Source organism: Microcebus murinus, chromosome 1 (assembly GCF_040939455.1).
Source record: "Microcebus murinus isolate Inina chromosome 1, M.murinus_Inina_mat1.0, whole genome shotgun sequence".
Lineage (NCBI taxonomy): Eukaryota > Metazoa > Chordata > Mammalia > Primates > Cheirogaleidae > Microcebus > Microcebus murinus.
This window is the reverse complement of record NC_134104.1, coordinates 119,812,786-119,827,286: the sequence shown is the minus strand read 5'-3', so window position 1 is coordinate 119,827,286 and position 14,501 is coordinate 119,812,786. Positions and strand designations below refer to the sequence as shown.

General features: G+C 35.2%; 1 protein-coding gene across 3 annotated transcripts in view; it reads right to left on the bottom strand.

Annotated features, from left to right (window-relative positions):
* Positions 1-14,501, bottom strand: part of STAG1 (STAG1 cohesin complex component) — a 368,375-nt gene that overhangs the window by 83,849 nt on the left and 270,025 nt on the right. For all 3 annotated transcript variants that reach the window (XM_076005282.1, XM_076005291.1, XM_012787757.3), the window contains 2 exons: positions 12,337-12,454; positions 3,803-3,906 (listed from right to left, as the gene is read on the bottom strand). In XM_076005282.1, the coding sequence (XP_075861397.1) occupies positions 3,803-3,906; positions 12,337-12,454 (222 nt within the window). The remainder of the gene's footprint in view (positions 1-3,802; positions 3,907-12,336; positions 12,455-14,501) is intronic.

Here is a 14,501-nt window from a genome sequence, read left to right as displayed (position 1 = left end):
TTTTTGAGACAAGGTTGCTCTGTTGCCCAGGCTGGCATGCAGTAGCATGGTAATAGCTCACTGCAACCTCGAACCCTGGGCTCAAATGATCCTTCTGCTTTAGGCTCCCAAGCAGTGGGCATTAAAGGCATGTGCTACCATGCTCAATTAGTTTTTAAATTTTTTGTAGAGATGGGCTCTTGCTATGTTGCCCACACTGATCAGAAACTCCTGGCCTCCAGTGAGCCTCCCGCAGTGCTGGGATTATAGGCATGAGCCACTGTGCCTGCCCCAACCTTTTACTTTCAACATATTTTTGTCTTTAAATCTAAAATTTGTCTTTTCATAGACAGCATACAGTTGGGCTTTGCTTTTTTAAACCAATCTAATAGTCTCTACTTTATGATTAGGCTTTTTCTTATATTCATATTCAATATAATTTTTGATATGGTTGAGTTTATGTCAGCATTTTGCTATTTGTTATCTATGTCTTTTTTGTTCCTCTGTTCCTCCTCTACTTACTTTCTCTCTGCAGTTAAACATGTTTTTTTAGTGTACTGTTATAATTATTGATTCTTTTCCTTTTTAGGTATAAATGTTTGCTCTGAGGCTTAAAATATACATTTTTAACTTATAATTAACTTCATGTTAATATTTAATAAATTACAATAAAATATTGCAATTTTGCACCAGTACTGTTCTATATCTTTTTCTCTTTTGTGCTACTGTCACATATATCTATGTTATAACCTCAATACTAGAGTGCTACAGTTATTTAAATAACCTCATGTCCTTTTAAAAAAATTGAGAAAAGGAAAAAATCCATATATATATATATATATATACACACACACATACACACAGTTTTTAATATTCACGCACATATTTAGGGTTTCTAGTGCTCTTCTTTGCTTCCTATGGATGAAAGTTACCATCTGGTAATACTCCTTATGGCTTGAAGGACTTTAACTTTTTCTTAAATGGAAGGTCTTCTAGGCACACATTTTCTCAATATTTTTTATTTATCTGGTAATGGTTTTTTCTTTTTTTTTTTTTGAGACAGAGTCTTACTCTGTCTCCTGGGCTAGAGTGCCATGATATCAGCCTAGCTCACAGGAACCTCAAACTCCCGGGCTCAAGCAATCCGCAATCCTCCTGCCTCAGCCTCCCGAGTAGTTGGGACTACATGCATGTGCCACCATGCCTGGCTAATTTTTTCTCTATATATTTTTAGTTGCCCAGTTAATTTTCTTTCTATTTTTAGTAGAGATGGGGTCTTGAACTCCTAAGCTCAAACAATCCACTCGCCTCGGCCTCCCAGAGTGCTAGGATTACAGGCATGAGCCACATGCCTGGCTTGGTAATGGTTTTATTACACCTTTTTTTTTTTTGAGACAGAGTCTCATTTTGTTGCCCAGGCTAGAGTGAGTGCTGTGGTGTCAGCCTGGCTCACAGCAACCTCAATCTCCTGGGCTCAGCTATCCTACTGACTACAGGCATGCGCCACCATGCCAGGCTAATTTTTTGTATATATATTTTTAGTTGGTCAATTAATTTCTTTCTTTTTTTTTTTTTTTTTTTTCTTTTTTTTTTTTTTTTCAGGGCTTCCTCTTCTTGGTAGGTCAATTAATTTCTTTCTATTTTTGGTAGAGACGGGGTCTAGCTCAGGCTGGTTTCGAACTCCTGACCTTGAGCAATCCGCCCGCCTCAGCCTCCAGGCGTGAGCCACCTCGGCAGGCTACACCTTTCTTTTTGAAAGATAATCTTATTGAATTTTAAATTCCGCCTTGATTTTCAGTGAATACTGTCATTCCACTGTTCCTGGTAAGAGGTCAACTGCTAATCCTATTGCTGTTATCCTCTATATGAGTTGCTTTTCTTTTGTTGCTTTCAAGACTTTTTGTCTTTGTCTTTCAACAGTGTGACTATACTATGTCTATGTGTAGACCTTTTGTGTTTATTCTACTTGGGTTCTGCTAAACTTAAATCTGTAAATTGGTTTCTCATCAAATTTGGGAAGTTTTTGGTGATTATTTCTTCAAGTATTTTTCCTGCCTTTTTCCCTCTATTTTCTTTCTTGGCTTCCATTACATGTACTTTGATGCACTTGACGGTGTTCCACACATTTCTGAGGCTCTGTTCATTTTTCTTCTAGCTTTTTTTCATTTTCAGAATGAATAATTTCTATTAATCTTCATGTTCACTGTTTCTTTCTTCTGTCATCTCAAATTTGCTAATGAGCCCAGCTAGTAAATTTTAAATTTCTACACTGTACTTTTTCAAGTCCAGAATTTCTATTTGGTTTTTCATTATTAATATTATCTACTTGTTATTTTCATATTTTCTTATAATTCTATGAACATATTTATAAAAAGGCCTCTGAAGTCTTGCCTGCTAAATAACTGGGCCTACTGAAAACCATTTCTATTATTTGCTTTTTTCCCTGAGTATGGTCATATTTTATTGTTTTTTTGCATGGCTACAATTTTTCTTGAAAAGGAGACATTTTTGGGTAATATAATAATTACAGATTTTTAACTTATTTTTGTAAGTTTAAATTTTTTTAAGGGAAACTTTAACTCAAACTATGTAATCTATTTCCCCACTATGTGTGGTTTCTGCTCTCTCTGCTCAGAATTTTTATTCTTACTTTTGTTTTTCAGTCTGTCTTCATAGGAGTCCCTACTGTATTTGAACAGATTAGTAGGTTAGACAATGATCTGGGTAAAGGCTGTACTTAAATACCACAAATCAATAAGGCTTCTCCCCTCTGAGGAATGATCTGTTGTTGGTTATAGAGTATATTAAAAATTCACCTAGTTCTTACATTTGGCTTGATTTTTACTTTCCATCGGGTTGTCTAAGGATTCCCAGTCAGCCAGGGATGTATGGAGAGCTTATCTAACCCTTTTATGGCTTTCTCATTTTCAGGGTTTTTCAGTTAAATTTTTGACTGGTCCACCACTCTTACCACAACCTTAGATTATCAAAACTGGGTTTTCCGTTTGTTTCTACCAAGTTTGTCACTTCTAGTTAACAAAGCTGTGCCCTTTTACCACTTGTTCATATTAAATCCAACCTCTCTGACAGCAAACCTGCTGGTTTTTGTAGAAAGTGTCATTCTGGTAACAAACTATAGATCTTACCAACCAAGCTTGTGTGTGCTGTAAGCCCAGGGAAGAAGGTCACAGACTCCTGCTGCTTTTACCTGAATCACTATCTGTTTTCCAGGAAAGAATACATCTCAATTTGTTTTTTTATCTTTGGTGAATTTCCAGAGCACTGATGTGGATGTTTTTGACAATTATTTTCCAGGTTTAAATTTGTTTTATTGCAGAAAGGATTTGCCTAACTCTTCATACCAACAGAGCCAGTAGTCTCTCCATCTGTGATTATGTCAACTCATTCTTTAATACAAATAATATCTATATTATTAGTCCTGTATTACAGGTAAGGAAACTATGGAATACAAAAAAAAGATTCATTTATGTAAATATAATACAGCTACTAAATAAAAAAGCTTGCAAACTAGGCAGTTTGCCTCCCAAATCTTCACACACTTTTAATAGCTATGAATATAAAAATTCTTCAAATACTATGTAAATACTATAATAGAAGTAGTACAGGTATTGTGGGAACATGAAGAAAAGAACCTATTTCTGGAACCTGAGTAGACAGGATATAAAGAAGAAGTAACATAATATGCATAATTTTTAAAAACACCATGTTTTCAGGGCTACAAATACCAGTAAAATTTCCAAATATTAAGGACAGTTAATTACATTAAAAGTCTTTCTGTGCATTTCTCATTAATGTAACTTACTCTCTTGCCGGTACCCCTTCCCACTGGAGGGTGTGCTTCAGCAGCTTGACGAATCGTACAAACCATTAGCTCTATAAGAGCACTCTCTTGACGGTCAGACATTGCTAAGGTGAAAGAAAATACATGAGAGTATGACTAGACAGTTTTACAATAACCATGTACTAAAAATGAGTATATTATAAAAACGCAAACATATTTTATTACTGATTAAAGACTAAAGTTAAACTTTGTACTTTGCTGTTTACCTTTATCTTTTTATAAAGAAGTAATATGTACTATCATAAGTCAAACAGGAAAGAGAATATAAAGTGAAGAAAAAGAGGATAAACTCTGGTCTCTTCCAATGCCATCCTTCTGAATTATGCAGTGCTAAATTTTACTCTATTTCCTACATCATTTCAAAGCTCATATAATAGGGTTTTTCTTTTAAAATAAAAAACAAGCCATATATTATATAATTTATAAATTTTTTAATAATTTCAAGTGAATACATACACATATGAATAATTATCTTAATAATAAATTGTTAAGTAATTTATGTACCAAATTTAGTCAATCTTCTCCTACTTATGATCATTCAAATTATTTCCAGATTTTTGATACTGTGAACAATGCTGTAATAAACATCATTAACACATACATATATGTTATGTAACTGATATATTTTTGTTTTTTGTTTTTTTTGAGACAGAGTCTCACTCTGTTGCCTGGGCTAGAGTGCTGTGGCGTCAGCCCAGCTCACAGCAACCTCAAACTCTTGGGCTCAAGTGATTCTTCTGCCTCAGCCAGAGTAGCTGAGACTACAGGCATGCACCACCAAACTCGGCTAATTTTTTCTATATATTTTTACTTGGCCAATTAATTTCTTTCTTTTTTTTTTAAGTAGAGATGGGGGCCTTGCTCTTGCTCAGGCTGGTTTGGAACTCCTGAGCTTAAACGATCCTCCCGCCTCGGCCTCCCAGAGTGCTAGGATTATAGGAGTGAGCCACCGTGCCCGGCCTAATACATTTGTTTTTGCAGAATAAATTCCCAAGAGAGGAAAATAATGGGTCAAAGGGCAAAATTGATACTGACAAATCATAAGACTATTTATTGCAATTTATACTACCAACTGCAATAAGAATGTTTGATCCCTCTCATCTCTGCCAGCACTAGATATTATAACCCCCTTTAATTTTTTCCAGTCCATGGTTGAAAAATGGTATTTCATTGTAATTTTGCTCCTTCCTGTCTACCAATTAGTGAAATGGCACACATTTTCTTTTTTTCTAAGATTTTTCTATGGTTATTCTTTGCCCATTTTTCTATTGTTATTCAGCTTTCTAATCTGTTTATGAGAACTCTTGTATGTTAGGGGTAGTATCCATTTGTCTTCTGAATGATGCAAGTATTTTCTCTCAATTTGCCATTTGTTGTCAGACTCTTGGTAGTGTCTTTTGTAAGACAGAAATAGTTAATTTTTTTACAAAGTCACATCTGTCTCCTTTTGTTTTATGCCTTCTGGATTTCTTGTATTTCCTTAAAAGATTTCTCTGTCATGGAGATTACGAAAATATATTCTTCTTCATTTTCTTCTAATTTCTTTCTCTGTCTCTCTTGCTCTCTTGTGCTCTTGCTTGTTCTTTTGCTCTTCTCTTCCTTTTGCTTTTTTTTGTCTCTCTCACTTTTATATTTTTAACCTGTTTGGCATTTAACTCTCCTTATAGTAGATGAGACTGTTTTATTTGCACCAAACATCCAGTTATGCCTCCACCAATGTCAAACCATATGTCCTTGTTGAATTTAAGTATCCCTTTAAAAACATTTTCTAGGCTCTCATATATACTTAGATCTATTTCTAGATTCTTTATTTAGTTTCACTAATCTATTTGTTTATCTTTATGACAATGCCTGTTTTGTTACAGATTTATAATGTAATTTATTATAAAAAATTTAATATAAACATAAGTCAACTAATATGAATATTTAAACAAGTCTCTCTTTTCTAGTCCTTTTTCTAAATTTTTTTGTAATTTCTATAATGCTAACAGCAAATAATTTATTGAACATTTTCTATGTATAAGGCACTATCATAAGTAGTTTATGTATAATAACTTGTTTTATCCAAAAAACAATTCCAAGAGACTGGAACTAAGATCCTTACTTACAGATGAGGAAAATGAGCCATAGAAGCACTCAACTAGTAGCAGTGCCAATATATCAACCCAGGTAATCTGACTCCATAGTCAGTACTCTAAAGCACTATGCTACACTGCCTAAAACTTTTAACATAAGCTTAAAAATCTATATAAACTTTAAAATCACTTTGCTTAGTTTATTTCCAACCCGCCTCCCAGAACTCTCTCAACTCTACTAGAATTATGACTGGTATTGTAAGAAAATTATACATTTCTCTGGGAAGAATCGACATATTTACAATCTTTTCAGCTAGGAAAATAACATTGCTCTTCACTTTTAAGATCTTGTTTTAGATCAAAACCACAATGAGATACCACCTAACCCCAGTAAGAATGGCCTATATCAAGAAATCCCAAAACAACAAATGCTGGCGAGGATGCGGAGAGACAGGAATACTCCTACACTGCTGGTGGGACTGCAAGTTAGTGCAACCTTTGTGGAAAAGAATTTGGAGATACCTCAAACAGCTAGAAATAGAAATACCATTTGACCCTGCAATAGCATTGTTAGGCATCTACCCAAAAGAGCATAAGACATTCTATTATAAAGACATCTAATGTTTATAGCAGCACAATTCACTACTGCACGATCATGGAAGCAGCCCAGGTGCCCATCAATTCATGAGTAGATAATTAAAATGTGGTATATGCTCACAATGGAATATTACTCAATCCTAAGAAATGGTAGTGAACTAGCACCATTTATGCTATCCTGGATTAAGCTTAAGCCTGTTATCCAAAGTGAGGCAACACAAGACATGGAAAATGGGCTCCACATCTACTCGCCATCAAATTGGTACTGACTGATTTAAAATTCGATTTTCAAATGGTGGCAATACCCACCAGAGATTCCATGGGGGGGGACCCAATCTTAGGGACAGGACGAACATTCTGGAGGGGGAGGGCATAACTCTAACCCTTCTCAGGGAGAGGCAAAGATATACAATGTAACCAAAATGTTAAAAAAAACCAAAAAACCAACTTTTTAGCAGGTGGTGGGCAGGCAGGAGTGGGGAAGAGGAAAGGGATGTATGTTTCCATAACACGTGCGATGCACACCACCAGGGGATTGGACATTTCGGGGGGAGGGAGGGGGCAGGAGCAATATCTTTAACCCTAACAATATTTGTACCTCCATAATATGATGAAAAAAAAAAGATCTTGTTTTAGGTCATTTAACAAAACATTATGATTTTCTTCTGTATTTTCCTGTTGAATTCATTCCTATGTATTTTTAAACAGAGTTTAAGGATACTTTGAATAGTTTAGATCTATCTTCCTCACTCCCTCCATATACTTATTTATGTTGAAGACTGGTAGATGCAGGGATTAAAGAGACAGAACTAGCAATAAATTAAAAGGAAAATACAGTTAATCTATCAATGTATAAAAGTTTACATAGATTATTTTAAAATTTTATAATAGATTTAGGAAAAAGCAATGAAAAGGCAAACAAAGACATAATGACACCTTATCCTTTATTCTTTACTAAAATTATCCGTAAGAAATACATATGTACATTTAAACTCAATCAGTTTTAACATTTTAATTGTCTTAGAAAACAACACATATAAACTTCAGATTGTCTTAGAAAAAAACACATGAAAACACTTTAACTTTTCCATTTATACCCTTATGATCCAATGCCTAGTAATGCAAAAAATACATTCTAAGTGGAAGCAAAACAAACCAAAAAAAAATACAAGAAAGTTTTCCATTCAACAACAAATAAATTTCTATTTTTATGATTCTAGAAATTCATATTTTCTCCCATTTGGCTGGCTGTAAAGGAACCACAAGATTGCCCATGAATTAAATGTATTTTCTTTTATTTAGGAAGAAAATCTAGTCCCAGGGAAAGTGAGGAAAAAGAACATTTAAGAAAAGAAACAGGAGTTCTTTAAATATGTTCTGGTTCTGGGGCCAGCCCTATTCTAGACTCATGACTAAAAGCTAATTAAGAAAATAAAAATAGGCCGGGCGCTGTGGCTCACGCCTGTAATCCTAGCTCTTGGGAGGCCGAGGCGGGCGGATTGCTCAAGGTCAGGAGTTCGAAACCAGCCTGAGCAAGAGCGAGACCCCGTCTCTACTATAAATAGAAAGAAATTAATTGGCCAACTGATATATATATAAAAAATTAGCCGGGCATGGTGGCGCATGCCTGTAGTCCCAGCTACCCGGGAGGCTGAGGCAGAAGGATCACTCGAGCCCAGGAGTTTGAGGTTGCTGTGAGCTAGGCTGACGCCACGGCACTCACTCTAGCCTGGGCAACAAAGCGAGACTCTGTCTCAAAAAAAAAAAAAAAAAAAAAAAAAGAAAATAAAAATAGAAATATTCTTCTGGATTCACAAAAGGTACAGAAGAAAAAGAATAGAAACAATCTCCTAGTACACAGTGAAATCCATGGCAGTGCTCAAGTACAACCCAAGTATACACACACACAGTGTCTAATTCCATCAATTTTGTTAATTTATCATTTGAATCCATCAATTTAGAAACTTGCCTTGAATGGGAAGATAAGGTAAATTCAAAAGAAATTGAAACTTAACTGAAATTCCTTTTGGAATATGACAGCAAAACTACATAATAAAATTTAAAGCATATAAGCCTTAAGCCACTGACAAGAACCAAAGAGCCACACTGACTGAAACAAACGCATAGCTGTTCACAGATGAATTGTCAGATAAGTACACAACTTTCTAACTCTTGGGAACCCACGTGGCACATCATCTCCATTTCTCACTACTGATTTTATTCTTATCACCTTGAACTATGGTTTCTTTCTTTTACTGTCACTGAAAATAAATACTTTAAAGTCACCAATGACCTAAATTATCACAAAATCTTTGCGTAGTCCTTCGTCTCCTCTGCTATATATGAGATTATTAGCCATAATTCTCTTGAACATCCTCTTTACTAGGCTTGTAAAGGGTATAATTACCTGATTTTTCTTTTTATAGCTAGTTTGAGCACTCTCTTGTGCTCTTTCTGCTTTTGTCCCCTATCCACAATCTTTAACTCAGCCATGGGCTCTTTCTCTCCTTATAAGCCATCTTCCTCTTTTATATTTTTACTGTCATTTCTCAGAGACCACTGCAACAATTATATACCTGGTCTTCTGTCTATTCCAAACCATAAAAGCATATCTCTTTCAAATATGCCTTGGATCACATTACTTCCCCTTTAAAAATCTTCAATGGCACCCCATTACACTTAGAATGAACTAAAGAAATTCACTTACAAATTAAAATGTTTTATATCAACTGATCTCTATCTGTATCTCATCTTGTACCACTGGCTCACTCTGCTCTAGTTATTGCAACTCCTAGAACATTATATCATTCAAGCTTCAGATACTGTGTAACTGCTATTTCCTCTACCTAGATAGCACTTTTAGGACACTTCCCATGTCTAGTATCCTTTAGCTTCTTGGCTCACACATGGCCTCCTCGGTAAGGTCTTACACATTAAGATTCAACCTAAAGATAGATCTTTCATTACTATCCATCAAAAACATTAACTTGTGAACTTTTTTGGCTTTTTAATTGATTTTGGTCTATATTCCCAAGAATGTAAGCTTGATATAGGCCGTGAGCTGACCTAGTTTAATACTGTACCCCTCAGCACTTACCATAATATTTGATTCACATAAAGTAGTTAATATTTTAAAAATTATAAATAAGCTAATGATTCCTACTTTGAAAAATCCCATATTTACATTTATTTCACCCATCAACTGTATCACAGAATGTTAGTACTATAAATGACCAAAGATGATGATCTAGCCAAAGGTTCATATTTTATAATTTAAGAACTGAGACTCAGAAGTTAAATAATTTGGTTATGGTCTACTTGCTACTCGGTGGTAGAGCTGTTAATAAGAACTCAGACCCTAACATTATACTAAAAACATATCCAGCAATTTGATTTTACACACATACACAAAACAGCCCTGTGAAAACATTGCAAGACAGACTTTAGGCTACTGTGCTTTAAACTGATGTTGGTAGTCTTTCACAATGCGTCTGGCTTTCCCAATTTTTAGTTCTACATCTCTAACTGCCAACTAGACTTTTCTCCACTGGAATTCTATCACACTCTCTATCTATCTAAAATATAACTTTAATTTTTAATTAGTCCTAAAAAATAAGTTACTGGTAGCATTTTGTTATCATAAAATACAGCAAAATAACAGCATAGAAAATTAATCTGGATGCCATTCCATGCCAGAATTTATATGTGGCAAAGCATGTAGATAAATGTATGAAAAAGTTTAGATACAGTTCTACAAATGTTATTTCTAATTTATCAGGTCTTGCTCTACCCAGATTCAATCACGGTTAACTAAAACTATGATTCACTTTAAAAAATGTTCCCATCTTATAAGTCACTTTTCTAGCTAAAACCAGATAAACCAAAGCCTAGCCAAACCAAACCAACCTCTTGACTAGAAGTGAAAGAAACCCAATGTCAAGTGAATTTAAACCATAATGAAATACCTAAGAGTATACAGTTATTTTAATAAGATAAATCCATCTAAAACACTTGATGACTGGAAGAGTTAGTAATTATTGTTTATTGACTTACACACTTTATTTACATGAGAATAAAAAGTTAACAATACCAAAGCATATCATCTTGGCTCTTCTTTCCTTAATTTATATTCTCTGCCTCCTTTCTCCTTAGAAATAATCTTATAGAGCATTAAGTGACATACAGAAAAATGGCTTGGAATCAGAAATGAGAAGCTCTAATCTACTCTGATAATTTGTTAATTCTATGGTCATGAGTAAGGTAAGGAAAATGGATGAATACTACCCTGGGACCCTTTAGTCAAGTGTTGATTAGGCAGCAGTGTGATTAGAAGAGGAATTGATTTTATCAGGAAAAATATTAAGATTAGTTAGAAATAGAATCTATAAAGTCAATCACCTTAGTAGGAACATGTATAAGTAAAATAAGGAGAAGAAAATGCAGAATGTGATCACAGAAGTGAAGGGAACCCAAAATATAGTTAAGATAGAGCCAAATACGGTATAATAAACTCCACCTTGAAAGAAGGTCTAGGTAAAGTCTGAGAAAGACTTGTATTACAGATAAATAATGAAGCAAATATTTTGAGTTAAGATATTTTGAGCCAATTTATAGGAGTGGTATCTAGGTATAATGTATACCTGTTGTTTCTCTCATCAAATTTTGTCAAAGTCAGAATAAATATTAATAGTATCAATTAGTATCACTACTTGGAAAGAACACTGGGTGATGTTCACTCTGCTGGTGACCTGTTTGAGTAGTGAATTGAGAGGATGGCTCTCTTATAATATTCCAAAAGGTTGAACCACAAAGGAGGGTAGAGGAAGCATAACAGGCAAACAGTAGTACACTATCTTATTTATTTTTCACAACAACTATATAAAGTATACAAGGAAAATAATCTGTGTTATAGATAAAAGGAAACTAGGGATCAGAAATTTTGAGGACAAAAGTTATAAGGGACAGTTAAAAAATCTGAATCTGTATTTCTTTTGATTCTGAAGTCCACATTCAATCTATTGTGAGCCTCAATTACCTCAAGGTATCACCCACCTTCTAGTATTGCTGTAAGGATTAAGTGAATTAGCAGTTCTTTAAAGCACTATTGTGGGCCAGGTTGAAAACCTAGACATATATAGGAAAAAGAATTTTTAATTCTAAGGAGCTAATATTCACATAAACTTTTAGAATACAACTTGTTGCATCTGGATGTATTTTCCCCCTTAAGTATATCAGTATTTTGTATCTCAAAATAAGCATCAAGAACACTTTTTTGGAATATTACATCACACTTACAGGGATTTTTAAAAATGTGTGTGGCATGGTAGCAATGTTAATATGGAAAGACGTAAACTGTTGAGATATCCTTACTTGTTATAAAAAATAAATTGTTCTCTTGGCAAAAAGTCACACAGTATGCTTGCATATTAATTTTTAAGAAGTGATCTAGGTCAGGGATGGTGGCTCACACCTGTAATCCTAGTACTCTGGGAGGCTGAGGTAAGAGGATCACTTCAGGTGAGGGGCCTTTGAGACCAGCCTGAACAAGAGCGAGACCCTGTCTCTACCCAAACCAGAAAAAATGAGCTGGGCATGGGGGCATTTGCCTGTAGTCCCAGCTACTCAGGAGGCTGAGGCTGGAGGATAGCCTGAGCCCAGGAGTTTGAGGTTGTGGTGAGCTGTGATAATGCTGCTGCACTCTACCCAGGGCAACACAGTGAGACTCTGCCTCAAAAACAAACAAAAAAAAGTTATCTATAATAGATGGAATGATAATCAATGGAAACACAATAATATGTGAATCAACTTGTCAGAATACTATACCTTCCTCTCCTTGAACAGGTTCTTCTAATAGCAACTCTGTCATACATTCCCAATCTTTCAACAGTTCTTGAGAGCTCTCCCATAAACTGTCCACCAAGTAGGCTGCATGTTCATGTAACTAAAAATAACAAAGCAAGTGTGACTAAAGAACATCTAATACAGAAACTAATAATATAATATTTTGAGATAGTAAACCATTTTCTTCATAATTAAACATAATTAAAATGGCTTGGTCTTTATGATTCTAAGAACCACTTAGAGAACAGTATTCATATTCCACTGTCAATAATGTGGACACAGTATGTAGAATCATTAATTTTTTTAAACATTTGCAGTAGTAAGATTAAGGATCTCTCAGCCCAAAAGAGTATAGGTAGTTAGCAACTAGCTAGAGTGTAGCTACTTGCCTTACTTGCTTCACATCTGTCACCTTGGTCAAGGTCAACATTGTAAGTTACTCCCTATCTCTGTTATATTCTACTCTCATTTCCATTTGACTCAATGCCCTCCTCACCCCACCCCCTTTTTCTGTTGGTCATTACTCTGTTGACAATTTTCTTTGGAACCCACGTTTTCACAGTAAACAAATACACTCAAGTTCCTCATCCAATACTTCACATTAAACTCTCTGCCACTTGCCAGTCATTAAACCTTGAAGAATATCATTTCGGTGAAACTCTTCAGGGAAGGTAAGTAGAGAAGGTGTTGGCACTGTTCCAGTTTCTGCTACTGACAATTAACTTCACCCTTCACCCTGGAAGCATAAAAATCTTCCACTTTGAGTCTCATTACATCTTGCTATAGCTGCGGTCCCCAACCCCTGGTCCATGGCTGCAGAGTTGCACTGTCTCGCCTCCCTAACCTCCACTCATGGAAAACTTGTCTTCCATGAAACTTAGGAAGGGGTGGGGGGCGCGGGGGGATGCAGCAGGAGGTAAGCGAGAAGTTTCATCTGTATTTATAGCTGTTCCCATTGCTTGCATCATTGCCTGAGCTCTGCTCTCCCTACCACACCCCCTCCCCTTGCCGCCCCTGGCAGTGGAAAAATTGTCTTCCATGAAACAAGTCCCTGGTGCCAAAAAAGGCTGCGGACCTCTGTAAAGAATCCTTGTGATAAGTGTTTTTCAAACTACAGATTGCAACCCATTCCTGGGTTGTTAAACTAATTCAATACATTGAGACCAAAGTTTCAAAAATGAAGCAGAGCAGAAAAGAGTGAACAGCACACAGAAACAATAAATACCCTTTCATAAAACTGTTATTTGTTATATAAACTTGTACTTGTTTAAAGAGAAAATGTTTTTCTCATCATTTAGTGACCCAAAAAGTATGAAAGTCACCTTTCTAGAGCTACTGGTTATCTTGGCCCATATGGCACTTGAGTTGGTTTTTCTCCCCCATTCCTAATTCTATCATCATTATTAAATTCAATGTGAATTTTAGTGACCTATTTAATGCTCTGCTTTTGACCTTAATTCCTACTTCATTTCTACTGCATTTCAAATCTCACACCCTAGCTCCAGAAATGCCTCAGGGAAACTACACATACCACAAAGTCTCCCAGGGAATTCTGTCAAAGCCAGAGTAAACAATACGGATTAGCATTTTTGCTTTAAAATAATGGGCAGTAACCAAAATGTTTGTATCCCCATAATATTCTGAATTAAAAAAAACAAAAAAACAAAAAAAACATAAGGGGGTAGGGAAATGTTTGGGCAAATGGGCATGGGCAAATGTTTGCTGCAAGTTATCTTCAAACTTTCTGAATTCATATATTCTGAGAAATTATTCTTAGACTCTCCATAACATTATTCCAATAGTGACAGCTATAAATGGTGCACAAGTTGGTGTCACAAATGAAAAAATGGCAGAAAAAAATTGTTTCCAAACGGCTGCTATTAAAACCTATGCTGAATTGAAGAGTTATTGTTTGATGGATACAGTTTCAGTTTGGGAAGATTTGAAAAAGTTTTGAAGACGGATGGCAAGAATGATTGCACAGCAACATGAATGTACTTAATGCCATTGAACTATATATACTTAACAAGATGAATTTTGTTTGGTATATTTTATCACAATAAAAAAACTGCTGAATCAATAAGCTTTTATGCTTAACTATGTACACACGTACTTCTATAGAATATGTATATAATGATTCACAGTTA